At 35.0% G+C, this 23,368-nt stretch overlaps 1 protein-coding gene across 2 annotated transcripts in view; it reads right to left on the minus strand.

The window, feature by feature from the left end:
- The window catches only part of RTTN (rotatin), a 92,584-nt gene extending 70,363 nt beyond the window's left edge, over positions 1–22,221 (minus strand). The window contains exons 1-14 of one of the 2 annotated variants that reach the window (XM_059836330.1): positions 22,191–22,221; positions 21,221–21,408; positions 20,382–20,580; positions 18,435–18,539; positions 17,235–17,313; positions 15,763–15,877; positions 15,092–15,242; positions 14,082–14,247; positions 11,782–11,963; positions 8,094–8,209; positions 4,871–5,041; positions 3,328–3,540; positions 1,845–1,957; positions 550–676 (exon numbers count right to left, since the gene is read on the minus strand). In XM_059836330.1, coding sequence (XP_059692313.1) covers positions 550–676; positions 1,845–1,957; positions 3,328–3,540; positions 4,871–5,041; positions 8,094–8,209; positions 11,782–11,963; positions 14,082–14,247; positions 15,092–15,242; positions 15,763–15,877; positions 17,235–17,313; positions 18,435–18,539; positions 20,382–20,580; positions 21,221–21,408; positions 22,191–22,221 — 1,956 coding nt within the window. Of the gene's footprint in view, positions 1–549; positions 677–1,844; positions 1,958–3,327; positions 3,541–4,870; positions 5,042–8,093; positions 8,210–11,781; positions 11,964–14,081; positions 14,248–15,091; positions 15,243–15,762; positions 15,878–17,234; positions 17,314–18,434; positions 18,552–20,381; positions 20,581–21,220; positions 21,409–22,190 lie in introns of both variants that reach the window. The other variant, XM_059836329.1, reaches the window with a different exon arrangement.
- Between the last annotated feature and the right edge of the window lie 1,147 nt (positions 22,222–23,368).

A 23,368-nucleotide genomic window follows, 5' to 3' on the forward strand; every position in this document is an offset into this window, starting at 1 on the left:
AACACTGGAACAGATTGCCCAGAGAGGTTGTAGATGCCCCATCCCTGGAAACATTCAAGGTCAGGCTGGATGGGGCTCTCAGCAACCTGATCTAGTGAAAGGAGGGGTTGGACTAGATGATCTTTAAAAGGTCCCAACCCAAACAAGTCTCTGATTCTATGAACCTCATTTCAGCAGACAAGCAAAACTGAACACCTAAATTCTTTTAAAAAGCAAAATTAAACAGAAATCTTTCTGCATAGCAGCAGCAAAAAAAATGAAGTGACCAGCATTATTAGGAATCCTTTTAAGAAATAAAATTGTCAGACACTGTTTTTCCCCCTCTAGAGAGCCTGTCATTCTGAAGTGCAGTACCTGAAATATAACCTAACCAAGTAGATTTAATCCCAAAAACATAACAGCAAACTGAAAGCCCAGGCCTATACACATTTCACAGCATGTAACATGGTAACCAGAATTAGCATTAAAAAAATGCTTTTAATGAGGAAATCATATAAAACGCATTTTTTAGTGCAGCACCAAGAGCATTAAGTAAGCATTAGTTCTAACCTTAACCACTTCCAAACAGCAGTGATAGGCTTCAGTTTTTATATTCAGTGAAGGATGAGACAATAGATGGAGAAGCACCTTCTGACCATCAGCCAGGAGCAATGAGTTAGCCTCAGCAGACTTCCAACTAAAAATGAAAAACAGTTAGTTTAACTATTATTTATTCTACAGTACCCAAAGATGTCTACAAAAATTTTCCTGTTAAATTTCAGGACAATCTCCGAAAAATACTTCCTGAAGAGGTATACATCCTGAAAAATGACTTGACAGACAAATGTTCAGAGATCACAATATATTTGCCAAAATCATAGTATCAGTCTTCATGTTTGTACATGTATTTTTTTTAATACATGTAGGTAATCAAAGACGATAGTTTTTCAAGATTTTTCTCATCAAAATTAGGAGCCTGACAAACATTTATGTTCATCTGAAGAAATAAAATTCTACTGAGCTTCAATAGGCTCCTTAGATCATAGTATATGATTATAAAAAAATTTCTATGCTTTCAGAATTTTTTCCTTGTAGAGGTAAAAGTCCATCTCACTATCACAAAAGTGAATTGATGTTAGATAAAAAATTGAAGTGAATTTCCTGTTGCCTGAAACAGTAATCAAACAATAACTAATTCTAAAGGCATTAGAACACTGAAAAGTGTTTTGGCATTTCATAATTTAAAAACACTTAGAGAGCTCTTAAATGTATCTTTCTTTGAAAAAATCCCTAAGGTCAAATTTTGAATCAGTATAAAATTAGATTTTGTATTTCTAATTAAGTGTTCAATACAGAACTTTTCCAGGCACCACAGGGTAACTAAAATTCTCTAACTAGAGACATGGAAAATCTAAAAAGTAATAAAAACATGCTGTTTAATAAATGAGATGACATACTGTAATATACAGCATCTACAATAAAATAAGTCCTTTAGGATTTCTGAAAGTAAAATAAAAGTTACACAAATACACTTGGAACAAAGGAATTTTAAAAAGTTTGAAAGACAGGTCAAAGTGTTTTAAGACTGTTTTTTTGTAAATCACATAGTAATTTCATATAGAAAATCATAAAAGCTTATACCTAGAAAAGAACAAAACATTAGGTTTTTAGCACCCGAAATTCAATTTTCAAGCAATCCACTACAGAATGACACAAATAATTTAGAAGAGACCTTTCAATGGCTTAAAGAAAACAATTGTTCAAATACAGGGAATAAACAAGTTGAGCTTCTACTTGAAAAAGTTTATCCATAAAAAAAAGATTCTATTTTCTCAAGTAAGAGTTTTAAATAGTAATGTACTCACATATTTGAGCATATGTGAATGCATGCCTGAAGCAAGGGAAAGTGTTGATGGTAGGGTAGACTACTCAAGGCCTGATCTGCCAATTCTACTAATTCAGAAAGATTCTTGTCCCCCTGAGAAGCAAAATGAAGAGAAAGAAACTATCAGGATTAGTAATATTAAAAGTATACAATGTTACTGCATAATCTTACAGAATTTATCATGATTTAATACATCTACTAATTAGGGTTTGGTTCAGTCTTTCACAGAGAATTTTATAATTAACCTGATTAACAAATTCAATAGATTTCAAACAAATAAATTTTAAAACCTGCTCCTGGGAGATGAAAACCCTTCAGCTGCTGAATCCAAATAAACTTCTATTAAACTCAACGGGAATAATGTATGTCTAACATTTCACAGCATGAACACTATAACTATTCAAAACACTTTCTAAAATGCCCAAGAATAGACTCATCCTTGAATACTTTATGCTTTTAATCAAATTATTATTTTTTAAATCAATATGCATTTTATGTGAGAAGAGTATAATGAAAGATTTAACTATTAAACTTTTAATAATTCACTATTAATATTTAAAAGCAAGTTTTGGGTATTTTAAATTTAAGTACGTATGTCTTCATACTTTTGGTTACCAAATATATTAAACACGAGCCATCTACGTTTGATGGAGTTAACTTCACTGTAAACAGTATTTTATGAGAAAAGTATTGCTTCTATTAAGTTCAGAACCTGCCTACATAAAGGATAGATTAACTCAGATTTAAGGTAGCACTACATTTATATTGCTGTATTTTATTCATTTATTATAGTATCAACGGAACAAGTATTTTGCACAATTACTTGTCCATTTGGATAACAGAGAAGAATATTTCAGTACTGTGCTAGAATCTCTTAACTAATAAAGCAAAGTATTATCAGTTGTCTTCATAACAAAGTGAAACACTCAAATCCCACACAGTCTAGAAGTAGTTGTTTATTAGAGCTACAACTGTCAAGTAGTTGGGAATTAAAATTTTCTGAACTATTTAAATACTGGACAACATACATACACACACTTATATACACACACTATATATTTAAACTATTTAAACAGGGTATTTGCTTCTTTCTTACTTTGCCCATAATACGTCTTCTTGTCTTGTGCCCACTTCCAGTCTCCAAGTGTCTATTTCTTTGTTTTTACTTAGGGTAAGATTTTTTGGGAGTTTTGGGGGGAGGTTTTATTGTTTATTTGGGGTTTTTTTTTCTGTTTTTTTTTGTTTTGTTTTTGGGTTTTTTTTTTGGTTTGTTTTTTTACACAACCATCACAAGTAGTATTAGTGAAAACAAGTAGATATTAACTGCATCTTGCATGGTACGGAGTAGTCATACTTACGGATTTTCTTCGGCTATGCTAGACTATAGTTTTCACCACAGAGAAAGGGAAATGGAGGAAAGAAATCTGCCTACAGGAATTATTTTATATAATAAAATTCCATACCTTCTTATTAACTTCAATCATAAAGCTACAAGTGCATTCCATCGAATACGCAGCTTCTGAAGCTTGTTTATAAATACTGTAGTTCTCAGTACTCATCTGCTCCAGATAGGCTGCAATGGATTCATGAATGCTTGGGTATTCCAAGGAGAAGGACACATCCAGAGAGAGAAGAAATAAAGCATTCAGCAAACTCTTTTGTGAAGCTTTACTCGCCTTTGAAAAAGAAAATAACTGTCAGAATAACAGCCTGAAAATGCAGTAAAACCAACAACAGCATTTGTAGTCATGCAACAAGTACAATCACTATTGCTGCTACTTAAAAATTAGAGAAAGAAACACATATCAAATGAGTTTATATGAAGAATTATTTTTTTAATTAAAAATTGATAGTTTATTAGATGTGAGTCCTCATGTCAGACTTGCAACCAGTCACAAAAGTTGTGTATGATCCAGCCACAACACTAACGAACACATACGACTGGCCAGGGTCAATTTACTGTCTAACCACTAGATGGCAGAGTATACACAGACCACAATTATTTCTGTATTTAATAAAAAGCTGTCTACGATTCCACATAGTAATATCACATACTAAGAACTGGGATTTCTGTTGTTGTTTTGGGTTTTTTCACTGCAAGTGTTCAGTATTCCTTCAGCTAAAATTTTTACCTCAAATACAGTAAGTTTTTCCAACTCCTGTCATACACAGAATTGAAAATTTTGTATTATGTACGTAAGAACATAAATACAAAAATTTTAAAAAGTCATTAAATTAGAATGTCTACACTTATTTGCAGGTACAAGAGACTACTTATATTAATAGTAAAAGACTTAATATTTGTGACAAAAAGCCTGTAACTGAGAATCAATTGAAGAATGTCTAAAAAAGAGCTACACTGCAATAAAACCTGATCCAAATAAATGTAAACTCATACAGGTTTAAACATCTTACACTTTCCATTGCACAAAAAGTTCCAAACATCAAACCCCCCCATCTGAAATAAACGGGGAGGGGGGGAAACACAAACAAACAAAACACTCAAGAGCTACAACAGAACTTCTTTCAAAGAGCATTGGAAGCAAATAATTAAAATCACTACAATGTATGAAACATAATTGCTTATTATGTTCCATCAGATTAAGCATGATGATTTTTAATCATTATGTAGTTCTAGTCTTACTTAGTCTTACTTGCACGCATACTATAAATGAGCAGGGGGCAGCATAGCTTTGCAAACCATGAACCATACCAGAAAAAACACTACAGGAGGAAAAAGAACATTGAATTTCAAAAACGCATTAAAAAAAACTGTATTAAAAATATTTTTTGAAGACTTGAAATCTGCAGAAGATTCTGCAGACTACACCAATAACTGTAGGACAGAAAGTTGCCTTCTGTGATCATACATCAGCCAATGTAAATTAGATTAATTTCTCTGTCCAGTGGCTATTTTCCCAGTGCTAGTCACTGAGGAGGTATCACTTTTCGCCCTCTTAAAATGCAAAACCAAAAGACAATCACTTAAAATTAGTGATGGCATACCTTTTCTACAGGGAGAAGTATTTGCAGGAATCTAACAGTGAAGAGTGAAATGCTAATAAATGCCATTCTGTGATGCACCAACATCACCTTGGGCTGCTCTGCACTTATATTTGTTTTGTGATATAATATAGTTTCTCCAAGCAAACCCAAGACCAGAAGCAATTTGTCTTTCTGAAATCAAAATCAGAAATACAGTCATTAGAAATAACTGAAACATTACTGCATCTCTGCAGTGTTTATACAGCACCCATAGCATCATTAACACAATTACACCAAATAATTTAAAAAATGCAGAAATGGTACAAAATACACAGCATTTTTTTTTTGTCATCTGACCAGAACTGTGCATAGTTCTAGACCTCACACTGCCTTCACTTGCAGTTCTGAATACTTTGGTCAGTAATTACCCATCACTGGTTACTCTCCCACCTCCCGCCTTTTTTTTTTTTTTTCCCCTTAGTTCCTGCTCACTACACTTTTGAACTTCGGGAATTTTAACTATTTTGAAGTTCACTTTTAATATGGAAATACTAGGAGCTGGTTTGAACCTGCTAATAAACCTTTACCTTAAAATAATAAAAAACCCCACCAAAAAAAAAACCAAAAACCCCAAAAACGAAACCAAAATCCAAACTTTGAGAACATCAAATGTTTTTTACATCTATTCATTCTCAAAGAAAACAGCAGCACATTTCTCAGATTATGTGAAATCCTACTCGAGAATCACCATCATTTCAATAAATCCTGCTCATTGACACTAGAGAAAACAAAATTAGTTTCTAGAACTTTGGTCACCTGAAAAAGCTGGGTTTGTACTTAAGGACACTAGAACAAAGGCAGAATTAATTTCAGTTGCCAGTTTTGGAATGCCAAATAATGATTAAGAAGGCAATAGCACATGTGAGATTTAGTTTACTAATTCCAGAAATTAGTAATCACTGTTAAGCAATTAAGCACTATTTATCTGACTCAACATAGTTTAAGTTGAAGAAAATGACAAGAAGCAATTGACTAAATCAAATCAGTGTTTTAAAGTAATTATCAACACACATTATTACACAGCAAGATGAAAAGGATTCATTTTCATCTTCGGGAGTTCAAAAGAGTAAGTTTCTCTCTGCTCTGCTACAGCTTTCAGAGGCAGGAAGAGCCTCTGCTTCAAAACCATGGAGTCTCAAACCAACAGTAGGTTCAAAAAGTTTATTCCTCCCTGAGACAGGGCTGACTATCTCAAAGCTAGTGATCCAAAAAACCTGAAGGGTTACGGCAATCTGCAGTATCTAACTTTTTGACATGGCAGAATCCAACTGCACTTAAGTGCACATGACAGAACTGGAAAACAGTAAAAATTTTACTTAGGAGAAGGAAGCATAAAACATGGGTAAAATACATACAGTTATAAACATAAGTATTTTTGAATGGGATTTCCAAAGTACATATTTTTTCACAAAGATATTCCACTGCAGAGTTTTAAAACTGGATAAACAAAGAAACATAAAGCAATAAAGTTATGCAAGAAATGCTTTCAAGTTTTGTAGCAAGGAGACACATGACCTCCTTCCCTTGGAGCTAACACAAAACACAAAGAGGAAGCATGTTTTCTAAGCACTGAAGCCTAACAACTCTAAAAACACAGTCTACTTCTGATAACAGACATTTTATTTGATATAGTACTATATAATATAAAGGCAAGTTTAACAGTTGTTTCCTAAAATTGTCCATTCAGTTATTTTTATTTACTGAAATGCTAAGAGCTGTTTTTTTATCTTCTGCCTTTCAACTGCTTTATCAAAATTAGCCTTACTGAATTGCACTGCACAGTCCAGTTCTGCATCACAAATTGATGCAGATTCATAACTTTACATGGGAGATGAATTTTGTATCTGAAAATTATTTTACTAATAAATCTCAAAGTTCTACCAATGGAATAAAGTTATGTCAGCAAAGCTTTTTCTTTTTTAAAGATCAATATAATAGTATACAATTACCCAGGTTATTTGCAGAGCTTTGCTTGTTAGTAGTCTGGAAACAAACATTACCCTACTAACAACGATCAGTATGATGTACATGTGATGATGCTCGTAGTTTCTACTGTAGCTTGACGGATTTATATGCAATGGAATATATTGATTCAGGTCATACCACAACTAGACAAAAGATTACATTAAGCTTCTTGTATTAAATGTTCTGCAAGGAATCTTTAGTACTGACTTGATGTTGATCAATTATAATAGATTTTGACAGATCAGTACACTAAATTCAAAGAAAAAGAGTTCTCATTCACTGCTAGGTCCTAAAATAATAAAAATATTATCATTTGTAAAATAGAGACTAGGGAAGCCTACGGTAGTATTTTAATGAATAATTATTGCAATATCATTGTTTCATATTCAGTGGCATTTTCCTGAATTCTAACTTAAGTCATGTGCATTTAAGACTACACTTAATTCAAGTGCAACTCAACTCAATCTGCAACTCTGGTACGTTTGTTACGCGCATAAGCCATGCTGGCTTATGTTTCAGCTTTCAGTTTTCTTCAAAAAAGCAAGTCACCCATTGTTATTTCATCTGTTATTCACTAACTTGGTATTTCACGTATGTAACAACTCTCAGCTGTGCTCAAGTATGTATTTCCATCAATTTAAATTGTTTGGTCAACAGCACCTTAGCACTTTGCATCTCTCCTGGGCCAAAAAGCCTTCTCCTTTCTTTCCCAGCTAAGCAACAGAGCTAAGGATAACCGAAATCTGTGCAGGGATCTATAGGTCCTGTGTAGGGAACGGATACCATGCAACTTACAATTCCAGTCTCGGATCTAAACAGTTATCTCCCTAATTTTAAACAGATAGTTTGTAAGGAGTAGAGTGAAGTGAAAGCTGTCATCTACATCAGATTGGTCTCCAACATTTGTAGTCAGTACTTTTCCCTCAGATCCCCCTTGCCTACACGTGTTTCTCTCAATGGCTGCTTAAAAGCCTTTCACTACAAGACAAAACTAATTACTTATTTTCTTGAGGTGAAATTTCAGTATCATCTGGTAAATGAACTTACATTTAAAATAAAAAGAATGTGCCAGTGATAGAACTAGTAATAAACTATTTAAGATTTTCAAAAGGGTAGCTCAGCAGAAAATTAAAAATGTATATGAATCACTGCAGAAAATGTCAGGGGCTTATAAAAGCAGACTGTTAAATACAGCTGATCAAAGCCTAAAGAATCTTACCAATTCCAATGCAAAAAGGCTATCATCTTCCCAAACATTTTCAGAAATAGCATCACCAATAAGGAACATGTCTTCAACAAGCAATTCAAGAACTTCCATCGTCACTCTCCTACTGCCTAGGAATACAAATGAGAGGATGAATTCAAATACAGACAAAATACTATATTATGATATTCAGAAAACACCATTTTGAACAAGGGATTATTCCAAATCTGAAATTCTGATATTTCAATTTTCCTACACATTTCTATTGAACTAATGTTATCTGCCCTCAACCACCAATAGCTCTGAATCCCAGAGACCAAAATCACAATAGAAGAGATTAAAGCAATCATATACTTGAAAAAGACTGCATTTCTTTAAATCTTACTGTACTACATAAACTTTATTACAGCTGTAAATCTGATTACTGGACTTCTTTGAAGTTCAGAATAAAATCACTTCCTTCCCCCACCCAGGCAGCTAGGTTACAGAACTTCCATATATATTACCTATTCCTGTCAATCTGCATTTTTGGTATAGCAGGAGAAGCTTTCTTCATGGATTATTTTGTTTGAGATCTTCTTTTGAAAGGCAAGGAGATGAATACCCACTTTATCCACTTGTACTTTTCTCCATAACATTTTTCCCCCATTGTTTTTAGGCTAATATTTATTCATTTTCATTGCTCCTTCTGACTCAGTATCTCTTAATAACAAGGCTAATCTGGTCTATTAGTGATTTTTACACTTTGTACAGTTTTATGCTTGAACGCTGGCCGCAAAGAAACCTGGGCCAAGCTTAAACAGTTACAGCCTACATTTACTACAAATATAAACTTCCCCCTAATGTTCCCAGATAATGAGACAATAGAGGAGAAGCAGTCAGGGGCTACAAGGTTTCATGAATTACAAGGCAGAATATCTGGAGCCAGACCAATTCTTTTCAGCTTCATACAACAGATGATGCCCAAACTGTCTGGCATCCTAGGGAACCACACAGTGTCAGTTTCCCCAAAATACTCAATTTAGTGCAACTGTTGGCTTAGTTACTTGTTGATGGTATGTTTCTATTTAAAACCATGGATGGATTTCACACAACACTATTGAATTTCCAATTTATTTTTTAACTACCATAAAAATTATGCAGCCTTCAAAATCTGTTTAAAAAAAAAGCTCTACTGCTTGTTATGATTGAACATCAATTTCTTTGTCCCTTTTTCTGTCTTTTGTAGATTGTATACACTGTTGAAGCTTTGTTGATAAACTTGAGGAAAAAAAAAATATGTATGTGTCTGTGTGTGACTATATATGTAGTGACAATAACCACAGCTCATGCAATTTGCAGCTTAAGTGATCTGCTCTGAGTGAGCATATGGCAGAGAATGGCACAGGGCCTTTTTGAAAGCTTGTTTTTTCCCATCTCACAGAAGTGCTGTTTTCCATTTATTTCAGGCAAAACATTGCCAATTTGAAGAGTATGTGCCTGAAAGCTCCAAAAAGCACTTTTTCTCTCTTCACAATTATTTTGCAAATTCTTAATCAAACTTCTGTGCTTAAAACGTTTGAAAGGTGACTTAATAAATTTCTCCTTTATATGCAAGTATTAAATAATGGTGGTTTTAATCTGAGTTATAGTTTCAGAAATATTTTTAAGTTAATAACTAAACATAACATCTGCAACAATGCTTTGCTGTAGCTGTCAGGGTCTACAGACATCCAAGTTCATTCCACCAAACTCTTACATGAATACATCAGCAAAATACTCATTTCCCAACATCTGTGGTAATTAGTATGTGCTAAGAGTTCATTATTACTAAATGCACAGTAAGACAGATATAATCAATGACTGTAAAACAAATCTTTTGCTGTTCAGATTTAAATAATTGTCTTTAAGACATGCAGTATTAACACTGAACTTCAGACAAGTATGGTAGCTTAAAACTGATCACAAAAACACCCAAAAACAACAACAACAAAAAAAAACCACCCAAAAAAACACAACCCGCACCACTATTGATTTCTGAAATTACTTCACTCACAAGACAGGTCAGCACAAAGGAAGATAAATTCCAATTAGCATATCCACAAGGAACAGAATTTGAGCTTAACTGAAATATACATTATATTGTAAAATACAAGCAAGCAAATTTTACAGTAAGCTTACTGTTTTTCCCTTACCCAGTAATTTAAACAGTTAGAAGAAAAAGAAAATCTACACTATACCATATCTACCATACAAGGTGATAATAATGCTAGTAAAAGAGACTGTTGATTTTACTGAAGAAAACAATGCACAAAATATAGCCACACAAGAAACAGTGTGTTAGTGTGTGTCACTGTCTTACAATATCACAGTGTACCTTCAGATCACAGGATTTCAGATCAACAGGAACGGGATAAAAATATTAGTTTGCTTACAATCTACGTCTCATTAAAGCACAGCAGAAGAAAGATGAAATATGACCTAGCAGAGTTTAAAAAGCATAAAAAAAACCTGAGGACAAGAGAAACAAGACAGATCAACTTCATCTGAAAATGAAACTATTTTAGTTCTATGATAAAATGCAAAGAAAGAATCTTGAAAGATGGAAAATTCACTATATTTTAACTCTGCAGATTTGAAATGACATGCACCAGAAATAGAAAATATAGAAAATATATTTTCTGCAGTTTTATATTATAAATGAAAGAGAAGATGCCAGAAGTCATGAATGTGCTTGTGAAGAATTAATATTTAAATATCACTATTCTGAAAGGGGAAAACAAAACTTTTATTCATTTTAGTTTGGTTTATTACCAAAAAAATGAGGCTTTAATTTTTCTGTGGACACAGATTAATGCTGATGTTACTATGAAATACACAAGTAAATCAGTATTCTGTGACAGAACAGAAAGTCATTAAAAGTTATTTAAAAAAAAAATCATGAAAACAACAGTAAATGGAAGATTCATACATATTTCATACAATTTTTGTAAGTCAAAGCCTCTACCCAGCTCAGGAAATGTTAACAGGTATATTAAAAAAAACAATTTTTAGTGTTCTAGTCATAGATAGATACACTTTCCAGCTCCTATATTTGAAAACCCTACCATGTTTACCAATACCTGTTTTGAATGGCATTGTTTTACAACTAAATACAATTTTAGACAACCTAAGAGCAAAAAGACTGTCTTTCAAAAAGACTTTGCAATTTAGAACCTTTCTAAATTAAAATAAAAAACATTAGTTGCAATTAGACTATCTTTACTTATGTTTCTTAAAACATAATTATAATCTATTACAGCATTCATAAGAAAACAAACCTTTTCCCAGAATTTTTGTTTATTATTACTTGAACAGGAGGAAAACTCTATGCTCAAAGAGATCAGAATGCACATTTTTTTAGGTGTGGTTATTTTTTCTTCTTGAATTACATTTTATTCAGCCACACCATTTTTCCACCACACACCCACTTCTTCATACCACTGCTTCCTACCATCAGTAAAAAGCACTTGAAACTTCTGCAGCAATTCTGGAAATCAACCAGAACATTCAAGCTTTATGACCTGAACAAATTCCCTAGAAAAGAACCGTTATAACTAGCTGCAGTATATCAGTAATCATCTGTATCTTATTTGAGGTACTCACCTCATAATACCAACTTCTTAAGAGGTTTGTACTAAAGATGGGAAGGGTACATAAGTGAAATAATTAAAAACTTTCTCACCTGTTCTTAGAAGAGGTATTGCATTTTCCAAGATGGAAACACAGAACTGAGGAAGGCTAAGCTGCTTCATCTGTAATTCCACAGTGTCCTCATTTTCAGTATCTGGTAGGTCAACATGTACAACATCAAGTGGGGAATGCAGAGAGATTCTGGAGTTTGCATTTGCTTGAGTACTGTTTCCACTTAAAACAACAAACAAAACAAAATAAACAAAAAGAAAGATACAGTTAACTCTTGCGAAGAGAAAAGCCACATATGTATAGATGTTAAAAAGTCATCAAGTATTTTAACATCCTCCTTCCTTAATGCGTATACTTCCTTCCATCCCAATATTTCTCTGTTATCCACCAGTGTTGCAGGAAGAGGGGGATTTTGTTTGGTTGTTTTTTTAAATGTCAGAACTGGTAGCATCACAAGTGAATGCCTACTGTTTTGGCAGTCATCTTCAAATGCACTTAGAAATGTGTAGTGGAAGAAATACACATGCAACGAATACAATATTGCAAGAGAAAAATCAGTTGATTTGAAACGTTATTTTTGATGAACAAAGTCTATCAGTTGCTTGAAGCACAGCCACTTACTAAATCAAATTTCAGCCTGAACTATACCTACTGCATTAAAACCATTCTATGCGGCTGGCCACAAGAATCCTTAGAAGGAAAATTAAGTAAGCGTGCCCTTTGTTTAAGCCTGTAGGACTTCTTTGTCCACTGTAAAACAGAAAATATTCCCTTGTCCAAGAAAGCCTTAAGTGCAACAAGGTACATATTACAAAATATACATATAGTTATTATATTATATAAAATTATTTAAAATAATTAGCTATATATAGTTCATAGTTTTATTATTTTCCAACTGCTTTCAAAAATAATTAATTCTATTGGCAGCTTTATAATTAATACAACTCAGAACCAATGTTTTTTAATGTGTTTTTCTTATCCTAAACAACATTTAGCAATTTTGAATTGCTTTAAAAACCTGTATGACTTCTATAGTCATTTTTGTTTGGTTGCTTTTTTTATTATTAAACAAGCTGAAGAAACTGAATTGTGGCATGACTGTGTTACATTATATTGCCTAACTAGATGTAAAAGATATCTAAAGAATAGCAATTACAAATTTAAAAGCCAACTGATTTTAAGAGATCGACAGAAGACTATAAGCAAAATAGAAGAGTTCACCAATATGTAGTGGTTCTGATTGCACTTACCAGAGGGTAAGGAAGGAGAGGTATCAATCATAAAAACAATTCAGAAGAGGAAAGGTTAAGTTTCCAGGAAGAATTTGAAACAGACAAACAGATAGATTGAAGAGTCTCAAGATTTAAGAACAAGGAAAAAGAAGAGTTACATACAGAATGGCAATAAATAAATAAGTTATAATATAATTATGTTGAAAAAGACAAGATGCACTAAAAGCAGCTCTTCCATATCAAAATCAGCAATGTCAGAGCAATACTATAGTAATTTCCCTCTGTGGTATCTCCTAGTCAACATCATGTTTTTCTTTATGCTGTCTCTGGGCTAAATTATATCTTTGTAAGAAATGGGACTCATGGGCAGTGACCAACTCTACTGCAGCACACAGGATGCAAGAAGATAAAAGTGTACCATCATAAACAGCCCATAATATGGCGTTATACTTTTAATAAATTACCACTCCCTGATTTGTAGGTGTCTCATCACGGCCTTAACTGTGCTTACTCTTACATAGATTTCCTTACTACACTGATAGCCAGGCCATCCCTATGTCTTGCACAACATACACCAACTACTATTAAACTGTTAACTATTCAACTGGGGAAAACAGGCAGGTCCTAGATGATATACAACTGAAATCTGTTGTAAAATTTAATAGCAAATTTTAAAGACTTTAATGGAAATCTTTATACAGCGTAGCATTTTTTACAATACTGTACACTGTTACCTATGGGATGGCCATTCAACTTTTAAGAACTTATGGGGTCATCTGCTGAAGAAAAAGAAAAATCCCTGTCTTCACAGCAATAGTCTGAACAAATGCTTTTCTGAGTCTTACAAATACAGGCACAAGCAATAACAATTGATACTAAGAGATTTCGTTAAAAATGTTGGTTGGAGACAGAATGTGGCAGGTAAAATGAATCTTACATATTCTGAACACCACTTAAGAAACTAACTGTTTAACTCATAAAACATAGTTTAAATTTTCACAGGTTAACAAAACTCACATCATCCCACACAGTGACAAGGAGCTGATGATATAATCCTACATTAATCATTTTTTTAATTGAAATGTAATTTATGTCCTATTTTATTCACCTGGAAGATGCTGCATCCCAGTCTTGACCATCTCCTCTAGGACGCTGAACTGTCCGTCCAATCACAGATGGCCGAGGGCTACTACTTTCAGGTGACAGATTCTGAGAACGAGAAAGACCTCTTGCTTCTTGACAGTAAGATATAGATGAATTCTGGGAAGCTGTGCCTTTATGTAACACAAATCATATATTTTCCATTAGCAGAATACATTATTCTGAAAGATACTACATAGTATAGTAATGGTAAAAGTAACTAAGGTAGGAAAATTACAGTTGAATCATAAATCTTGAGTTTTAAAAACACGAACATAGTGTCTGACTAAGGCTATGGGTTTTGTGGATGTTATAAATGAATTAGCAAAGAAACAGTCAACATAATTTATTAAAACACCAAATATAGTGGCAATCTTATGAAAAGTACCAGACTACCGATTTACAGAAACAAAGTTGATTAAATTCAGCTGACAAAATGGAAATAGGAAGATCTTTAACTAATCTACACTATTAAATCTACAAAATTCAACCATTAAGAACATTGTGAAATAGCTCTAATGACTGTAAAATCCAAAACAATTATTAAACTATTTTCAGCTATCACAATAAAAAAAGAAAATTAACCAAGCTCATGAAATTAGTAACTAAAATGTGAAACACTAATAGCTGAAAACTTATCTGTAAAATAAATGTGGGCAGAGTTTCAGAATTCATTTAGTTTTAGTTTAAAATCCCTCCCCTGCTGACATGCAAACAGTTGGATACTGGGAAAAGTTGATGAATGGAGAATCACAGGTAACTGTAAAAATTAATAAGTATTTTAAAATAATGCAAATATTCCAAAAATATTTACTAACATGAATAGTACTGACCACCATCATTTAGCAAAACAGTTTCACAAGATTACATTTGCTATAAAGCTGTGGATTGGTGCTTTTTTTTTCTTCTTCAGTCATTTTAGACAATCTTACCCGTAGTAAAAACGCAACAGTATTTCAAATATTTAAAAATACCTACCTTGCTCTGTGGAAGAAAAACTTGGATCTCTGTGAAAGTTAAGCCTGCTTCTCAAGAAGACGCACAACTGTCGCAGGCATGACACAGCCTGCAAAGCTAACCGATGCCTTCCATCTCCTCCAAAAGCCAGGTTTAGCAGAGACAAAAGGCTCTGCAAATACAAAACCATCATTACTGGTAGCTGAACATTAATGCACTTTCATGAACAACCATGCCAGTAAGAGTCTTGCACTAAATATAGTTCACAGATGTTTCCAAGTGTTCAAAAATCACAGCTTAACTACTGTTTTATTACTTAATGAACACTATCAGTCCTAAGAAAAAAGCTGAGTTACACATTATACTTCAAAAAAAGTCACTACTTTCATTACAGGAGCCTATTAAAGACTGCATTTGACAGTGATACAATTTTATCTTATATAGAAGAAACAAAGTATTACTTCACAACACACTTCATTACTGATTAGGCAATATATGTTATTACAACCAAATAACTTTCTAAACACAATATATAGGTCATGTCCCCTTTTCTATGCACCTAGAGCTTATATAAAGGAACTTTTGTTTAGCTGTTTTGTTTAAAAACAAATTGTATCATTTACATCAATTCTTACTTGGCACAACTTATACCACAGCACAGTAAAAACCTTAAATTTTATGTGAATTCTTGCCTGTACAATCTTTGGCCTTTGAAGGAAGATCTCAGCAGGAAAATCTTGCATAATCACATCCTGAAGAAGCTCACACGTACTCCAAATTAAACTTTGGTTGTTACTTCTCAAAGAGCTAAAAATGCAGTTCATATTTAAATATGTATTAAAAACAAAAAAAAACCAGCCAGTAATCATTAGCTTGAACAAGTCTTTACAAGAAAGTTATAATCACAACACTGAAGAATCTAAAGAAAAAAATGCTGTAATTCTATGATCACACCATTTTTAAACTTGAATTATTCCTTAACTATGCTAATTCTGTATACAATGAAGAACAAACTCAATATCAGCTGTTATCAAACCACATGTGAAATTAAGTTCCCAGAAGAGAAATAACTTAATCGATTCTGATTTTGAAATTAAGGTAAGAAAGACTGGAAATTCCCTGTGAAGCTAGTGATTATCTCAGTGGCATACAGCAAGTAATCTAACTCTTACCAATAATAAAGTATTTTTCATTACCAAGGTTCATGTATAACTTAAAAGCACTTGAATTACATATGTGGGAAGTTAAATAAAGAAATTTAGTAGTTATTCTTTAACATGTATATTAGTAAATAATAAGAATCTTTTGGGTTCTTATTATTGTTGTTTTTCTTTTTTCTATTTTTATTGTTTCTGAAACCACTGTAAAAAAAAAAAACAACAAAAAACCACAAGCATATCCAGTTCTAAAGATCTGTGTTCCTTCTCTAGATTCAGGCATAAAGGAAATTAAAGAGGTTTGCCAGCTTCAGAGATCTTTCTAAAGGGAAAAAAAAACCCCACACTATTACAAGAAAGCTTACAGTTAGAGTAGACTTGTTAAATAGCCCAGTCCATGATACTGCATTGCTGGCTACGCTAGAAATCTATCACAGCTCTGTGTCAACTCATAAGGAATCCCAACTATAGGACTTTTCCTTGGGCCATTTCAAACACTGTTTTTCTAAAATAAAGTTAAAAACAAACAAAAAAATTACTGCAGAAAGATGATCTGAATGACTCAATGCCTAGATAAGGCATTGTATCTAAACTTACTGGCCTAAACCTAGTTAAACTACTACTGAAAGTATGGATTTCTCTGCCAAGTGGCCGTGGGGGTAAAGTAAATAACAATGTTATTCCAGCTTGTTCTAAAATTAACTGAATGAAATCTTTGATCCACTTGAGAAATTTAGAAGACAGACTGAAATGTCATGAACAAAAAAAATGTACTCTGAATTAAACACAAAGAATGGAGAGTGACATTGGCAGAAAACCTGTCCTATTACAACTCATTATCTGCTCTGCCCAACTTCAATGCAGCTTTTATGATCATTTATCAAAAATTAACTCATTAGGTTATTTACAGGAACAGTATAATGATGCAGAAGGACAGAAATTTAGAACCACTCTTACACAAGAAAAATAAAAACTACAAGCAAACTGTAATGTTTCTATTACTGTACCTTTCATTTGATGAAAGAACATGTCTATCTGTTGAAGTCAGAGTTAGCCAAGGAAATGTAGAAAATTTCAAGCATTTCACTGAAAAAAAAAGATATTTTGGAGAATATTTTATTAAAGTATTACCCTGTATATTTCCATGGCAAAGTCAAAAACCTATGAACTATACACTATCTGAAATAGAAATACCTTTTATTAAATATAGACTTGCATAAAGTCAAGTGGTTCTAATGAGAGTTTCATCAATACCAAAAAAATATTAAGGTCATCTCAAATCAAAATGAAATGTTTATTGAATAAAGTTTTAGCAAATAGAAAACAGAGCATTAGTGGAAGAGTACTTGATCCCTCACATCATGCTTTCAATCAAATTGTAATTTTGTTCTGCTACTAAAGAATATTTACTAGCATGATCTCTAAAAATGGAAAATTGACCTCATGCTTTTACTCTTCAAGTATTAGAAATTATAGTTGTTACTAAATTATGACATGTAATAACTTTTTAACTAACATAACTTTAAAGCTATTTTTAACTTAAAGTTTGTTATAATTATTGTGCAATTCTAAAGATAGCTGATACACTGCTAAAAAAAGTAATCTGGTGATTTACATACAGTAACTCCAAAGTCACATTCTAAAATCTAGTTCTCAGCACCATATCGTATGCTAAACATGACACTCTCCTGTGAACTGCTACTAATATATTGGTACAAGCAAAGACTTGCCAAAATAATATTGGTCTGTGTTTGTCAGTGAAACATTTCATATCATTTTACTGACAAAAAATAAAAGCATAACACTGGTTTTCATTTAGACACAAGGTAAAGATTTCTAAAGCACCTAATCTAGTTTTCTAAAAAGTAGAAAGGTACTTCAGACTGAGTTGTGTTGAAATAAAAAGGTACTTAAATAGCCACTTTTGATGATGGAACACAGATCTTCTGAAAAGCACTGGCAGTTTAAATAATTTTTTTAATTACAGCATATTTTAACGTACTTTACATATTTCAAAGAGTTACACTAACTATTTAGTAGAAAAGAGAAAGATCTATTAAGATGAATGTCACGTCTATAAGCACTGTAACTGTAGTTTCTGTGATACTAGATTTCACAGAACAACAACAGGAAAAAGAATAACCAATAATAATACTTGTAATGGAATTCAATTTAAATTACAACTCTACGCACTTTCTGTAATTAACATATTCTTATTTTATAATGACACATACCAACTGTTCTTTTGGGAGGTATTTCTAACTGCGGCAGATGACTTCTACCTTGACAAAAATATCCAGTGAATAATTCCTCTTGAGGTAGAACTAAAACAAATAAAGGTTAAGTTTAAAAAATGTACACTAAAAAAAACCAAACCCAACCAAAAGCAAAACTCAATTTATCTTCATGCTTTTCCTGAACTGCCTCAGTTTTGCCCTTGAGTTTTAACCTATTAAGGAAACCAGTTTAAAATAGTCTCAGATGATCAGGGAAGTGGAGTAAAAAGAGTGTGTCAGGGTTTATTTCTTACAATCATATTCTGCAACTGTAAAGGTTTTTTCCATTTTCTTAAATTACCTCACATACCATACAAGTAATAGCAAAAACAATTACACAAAATGTATTGCCTGATAGAGAACTGGCAGCCAAAAAAAGTTTTTCTCTAATCTACCTATATAGTAAGAAAATTAACTTTTTTAATTAACTATTTAAATCCTTTTTCTACCAAAACTGCTGTCTTTTCAGGTCAGCTGAAAAGTTGTCCCCCCCATATATAATATGTATATTATATTATAATTACATATTATACAAGTAATTAATGCACATACTGTATAACAAAATATACACAAAGTATGTAACATTAAAAGCAACCTCTCCAGAACATAATATTTGGTGCAAAGTATCAAACTAGATAATGCCCAGATTATTAGTTTACATTTTTTCCCAGTAACTGAAGTTGAAATAGAAAGAAAAACACAACACTCCTGTTACTAAGCATTAAGATTACTTAATCCATACAGGTATACAATTTACAGCTTAAGTAGGATTTATGTACAATACTTCAACTGGGTAGTTTCAAAAAGATGTAGTTTAAGAATGCAAAAGTAAAAGATTATTGTATTATTCCCCATACAGTGGCAATCTTAAGTGAAAATCTAGCTAAACCTTTATGTGGGCACAGAGAGGGGAAAAAAGAAAATTAATCAACAGCCACTACATAGTTCTAGCAAACTAAAACTCCAAGCATTAGACAGGCTGCAGAAACCACAGGAATATTTCTTTTATATCTGAGATTACACAGTATGAGTGACAGAGGTGTGGCCATTACTACACCATGCAGTATAACAACCAGTGTCTTTCCCACAAGAAAGAGGACAAAGTAACGACCTCCACGGTACGTAATTTTCTCCTCTATAGTTCGTGCTAAAATTTTTAAGGCAGAAGAGGAGAACCACATGGGCTTACTTCTTGACCACATCTAAGAGGCACCGTAAATCATTGTAACAGATAGATAATAAGCTAGATAACAGAAGTTATAGCACTTCACACATATGTGAAGCTCTTCACACGTAACATGAAATTTTAAACAAAGTTTACATATTTACATGTTTTCCTATGACAAATACTTATCCAAAACTAAGCAGATAGTGCATACAACACTAATGTAGTTTTAAAAATCATTTTACTAGGATCACTTACTGCTTCTTTTTTTTTTCCCCTAAGATTTTAATTGCTCTCAAAGTTAGAAGTCTACTACGCAAAGAAAAGTAGCAAAGCATACTGGCTTAATTACTGATTTGTTCAAAGTTGCTACACTTGCTGCCATAAAGCAGTCTTCAGAAGTTCACATCCTGTGTCATGCCCTTTTTACATTATAGCAAACAGGTAATACACACTGAAGAAATGGACAGAGAAGGTCTGATTACAAACAACAGGATTATTCTTGTGCAGACAATTCCATTAAAGGAATGGCACTATCTGATTCAGCTAAGATCACATTTCCTCTGGCAGAACCTGCTTACCACACACTTCACTGATCTCTCAGGAATAATTCGCCTACTATGCACGAAAACCTCAACTTTTCATAGCCTAGAAGCTTTTCATTTACTTTATTTTCATTTTAAATAAATCATACTTCAAAATATGTAATTTACCTGGTTGATCTGCTGAAGGTTGAGACCGTGTTTGATAACATACTGATAAAGAACTAGAAGGAAGTCCAGAAGGAAGGAAGAATAGCCCATCCACAATCCCATCAATTATAGCCTGCAAGTTTGGATCCACATTGGGGCGAAGCTGAGAGAAGAATTCCACTGCACCAATTCCAATCATTTTCTGGGCAGCAGGTGGATGCTACATTAGGACAAATAACTGACAAATTTAGCCTGAAAAGTATCAAGGCCTTTGCCGGGGCGGGGGGGAGCACAGAGGGAGAGGGGGCGGCAGGGGGAGAAAAGGAAAGAATTGTAATCAAAACTTAGAGTTAGATTTTGCCTTTATTTGTTCAGACCATACATCACTATCAAGGATGGGATTTTTTTCTTCCTCTGCGTAGCTGCTGTTTAGTGATTAAAACACAAGAATGTAATAATGCGAGATCTCTGAAATTTCTGTAACATTTTCTCAACTTCTTTAAAGACAAGTTGCACCATTGTTCAAATCTTCACCTTCCAGGAACAGTGCAAGTGCTTAGCTGAAATCATGTCCCAAAGAAGAAATTAAACACTAAATAAGAAACTGAAGAAGCAGAGGAACTAAAGTAGAGATGCAGAAAAGAATTATTTTTTTCAGCTATCCCTCTGATCCATTGTAAGTCACTCAATTTGTCTTCATTTCTGTCTACACATATGTGGCTTTATTATTCACATCGTTATAAAACACTCTAAAAATCTCATTACATAGAGCTACAAAATCAAATAATATCCAGTTTTATTTAGCTTTAGCATGCTAAAGACATATAGTTTAAATATAAATAAATGTTTGTGAGTCATACCTTGATCAAACTGTTCACAAAATTGAGTACTTCCTCTTTCATTGGTACGACTGGAAAATTGAACCACTCCAAAAGATTAAGGAAAAGCACTTTTTCATGGACCAGATCAGCATACGAAATCAAGTTATGTTCTAATTTAAACAGAATAGTTTTTAGAGATCGTTCTCTTATCTCTGCCAGTTCGTGACCTGCTCAAAAAAAAAAAAAAGGATTAAAAAACCCATAAAATCACCTGATACGACTTATTTGGACAAACAGAATACCGTGAAAGAGCTGTGAAAAAGTTGGCTTTTATGCTGTCGCTATTATGCTTACCAGGAAGAGAAATATGATTGCACTCACCAGCAGTAAGCTAATCAAGTATGTCTGCACGGTGTGAAAGCGTGAAATACTAAAAAATACACTGATATAATCTGGTGCCAAACGTAAAACATGAGGATGGCCTTTTTCTATGCTGAAATCCTCTACGGCAATACATTGTGGATACCGAAAGCTGCCTCAGAATCACAAATCGGACAAAAATCTACCCAAGCCTATTGAATCGAAAGGCAGCATATCTGAAGAGGAAAGCCTTCGGCATTTCCTAGGGAAGCATCACCGTGTGCCACTATCCTCTCCACGTCCGCAGCGGTGAGAAGACTGGAAAAGCAGAAGGCAGAAAACTGGCGAAGGGGCGGCCGTGTGGAAGCAGAGGCCGGGCAGGAGCAGCCGCGCTCCGCGTGTGCCAAGGAAGCAGGCTCCCGCTCCTGCTCCCGCTCCCACTCCCTCCCTCCCTCCCAGGCCAGCAGCCGAGCTCCCACACGCAACCGAAGGGCCCGTTTCGCAGGTGAAACCCCCACAGCGCTGTACGCGGGCGGGGGGCAGGCCTCTCGCCGCCCCCCTGCATACAGCCCCGCGGAGAGGTCGGGAAGGCCGCAGCGCCCCTCAACAGCCAGGCCCGGTGCCCCGGGAGGGAGAGGGGAGCCGTTACCCAGCTTCCTGACGAGCGATGACAACTCCATCGCGCCCCTCTCCCCGCTGGCATTCAACCGCCGCGCCGGTTCCGCCGCCAGCCCGCCCCGCCTAGCCAACGGCGGCCGCGGTGCACTTTGGGAAACGTAGTCCTTTCCCCCTTTGGCCCGCAGCTTCCCCGACCGACTGTGCTGCGCGCGAAGCACGCTGGGAGCTTTCATCCCCCTGCTGAACTCCGGAGCGCCCCGGCGGGAGGACAAGCAACTACAACTCCCATGCAGCCCCGCGCCAAGCCCTCTCGCCCCGCTACGGGAGCGGACGAGCTGGGCGGCTTTGCGGTGTGCGGCGCCCGGCGGGGCGGGGCCGGCGCGGAGGGACCTTGCCTGGGTGCCACCCTCGGCCCGGGGTGACAGCGATAAGGCAGCTGGTGCTCTCGTGTTGGGCCGTTGTCGTTCTCTTCCTGACGAATTGTGGGCAGAAACCGTTTCCCGGTGGGAGCACCTGCGGAGGCCGGGGGAGGCCCAGGGCCTGGCCCTGCGCGGGGGTCGTCTCCTCAGCGGTGGTGCGCCCTGCCTTCCCCAAGGGAGAGCGCACCGCCTGGGAAGCCGTGCCGCCGGGAAGGGTTTTGTGGGATCCTGATGTGAAGGCAGCGCTGTCAGGTTGAGTCAGGTTTCCTTGGCAGAAATAGGTACCCTCGGTATTTTTTTTCCTCAGGCTTCTCCAAGTGATTCCGGGGCGGGGGGAGGGGGTGCGCTCAGTGATCTGAATGAGTTAACTTAGAAGTCCTTGTAAAATTTCAAAAATTTAGAGCAATGCTTTTCAGATGGAAAAGGAGCGGTTACAAAGGGGTTTGCATTTCAGAAACCACACCTGAGATAATTAAAAAAAAAATCAGTGGAAACAGACACGTGTTTTTTTCAAAGTAATCAGAGAAGCTTCAGGTGGAGACATGCAATTACTGGTATGCTTTTTCCAGCTTGATGTTAATTACCCATGCTTTGGAAGCCCAAGCCCTTTTCATCGGTATTCCGTGCAATGCAGAAATCCAACCATACAATTTAAAAACCGGCATCTTCCCAGCCTTACAGCTCAGAATGCCATACCCGGGTAATGCAGTGGTGGTCCTGAAGACAAGTCGACCAAAACCAAACAGGCTTCCCGTTCTAGCAGCATTCAGAATAGTAAGCATTTCAATAG

Source organism: Gavia stellata, chromosome 3 (assembly GCF_030936135.1).
Source record: "Gavia stellata isolate bGavSte3 chromosome 3, bGavSte3.hap2, whole genome shotgun sequence".
Taxonomy (NCBI): domain Eukaryota; kingdom Metazoa; phylum Chordata; class Aves; order Gaviiformes; family Gaviidae; genus Gavia; species Gavia stellata.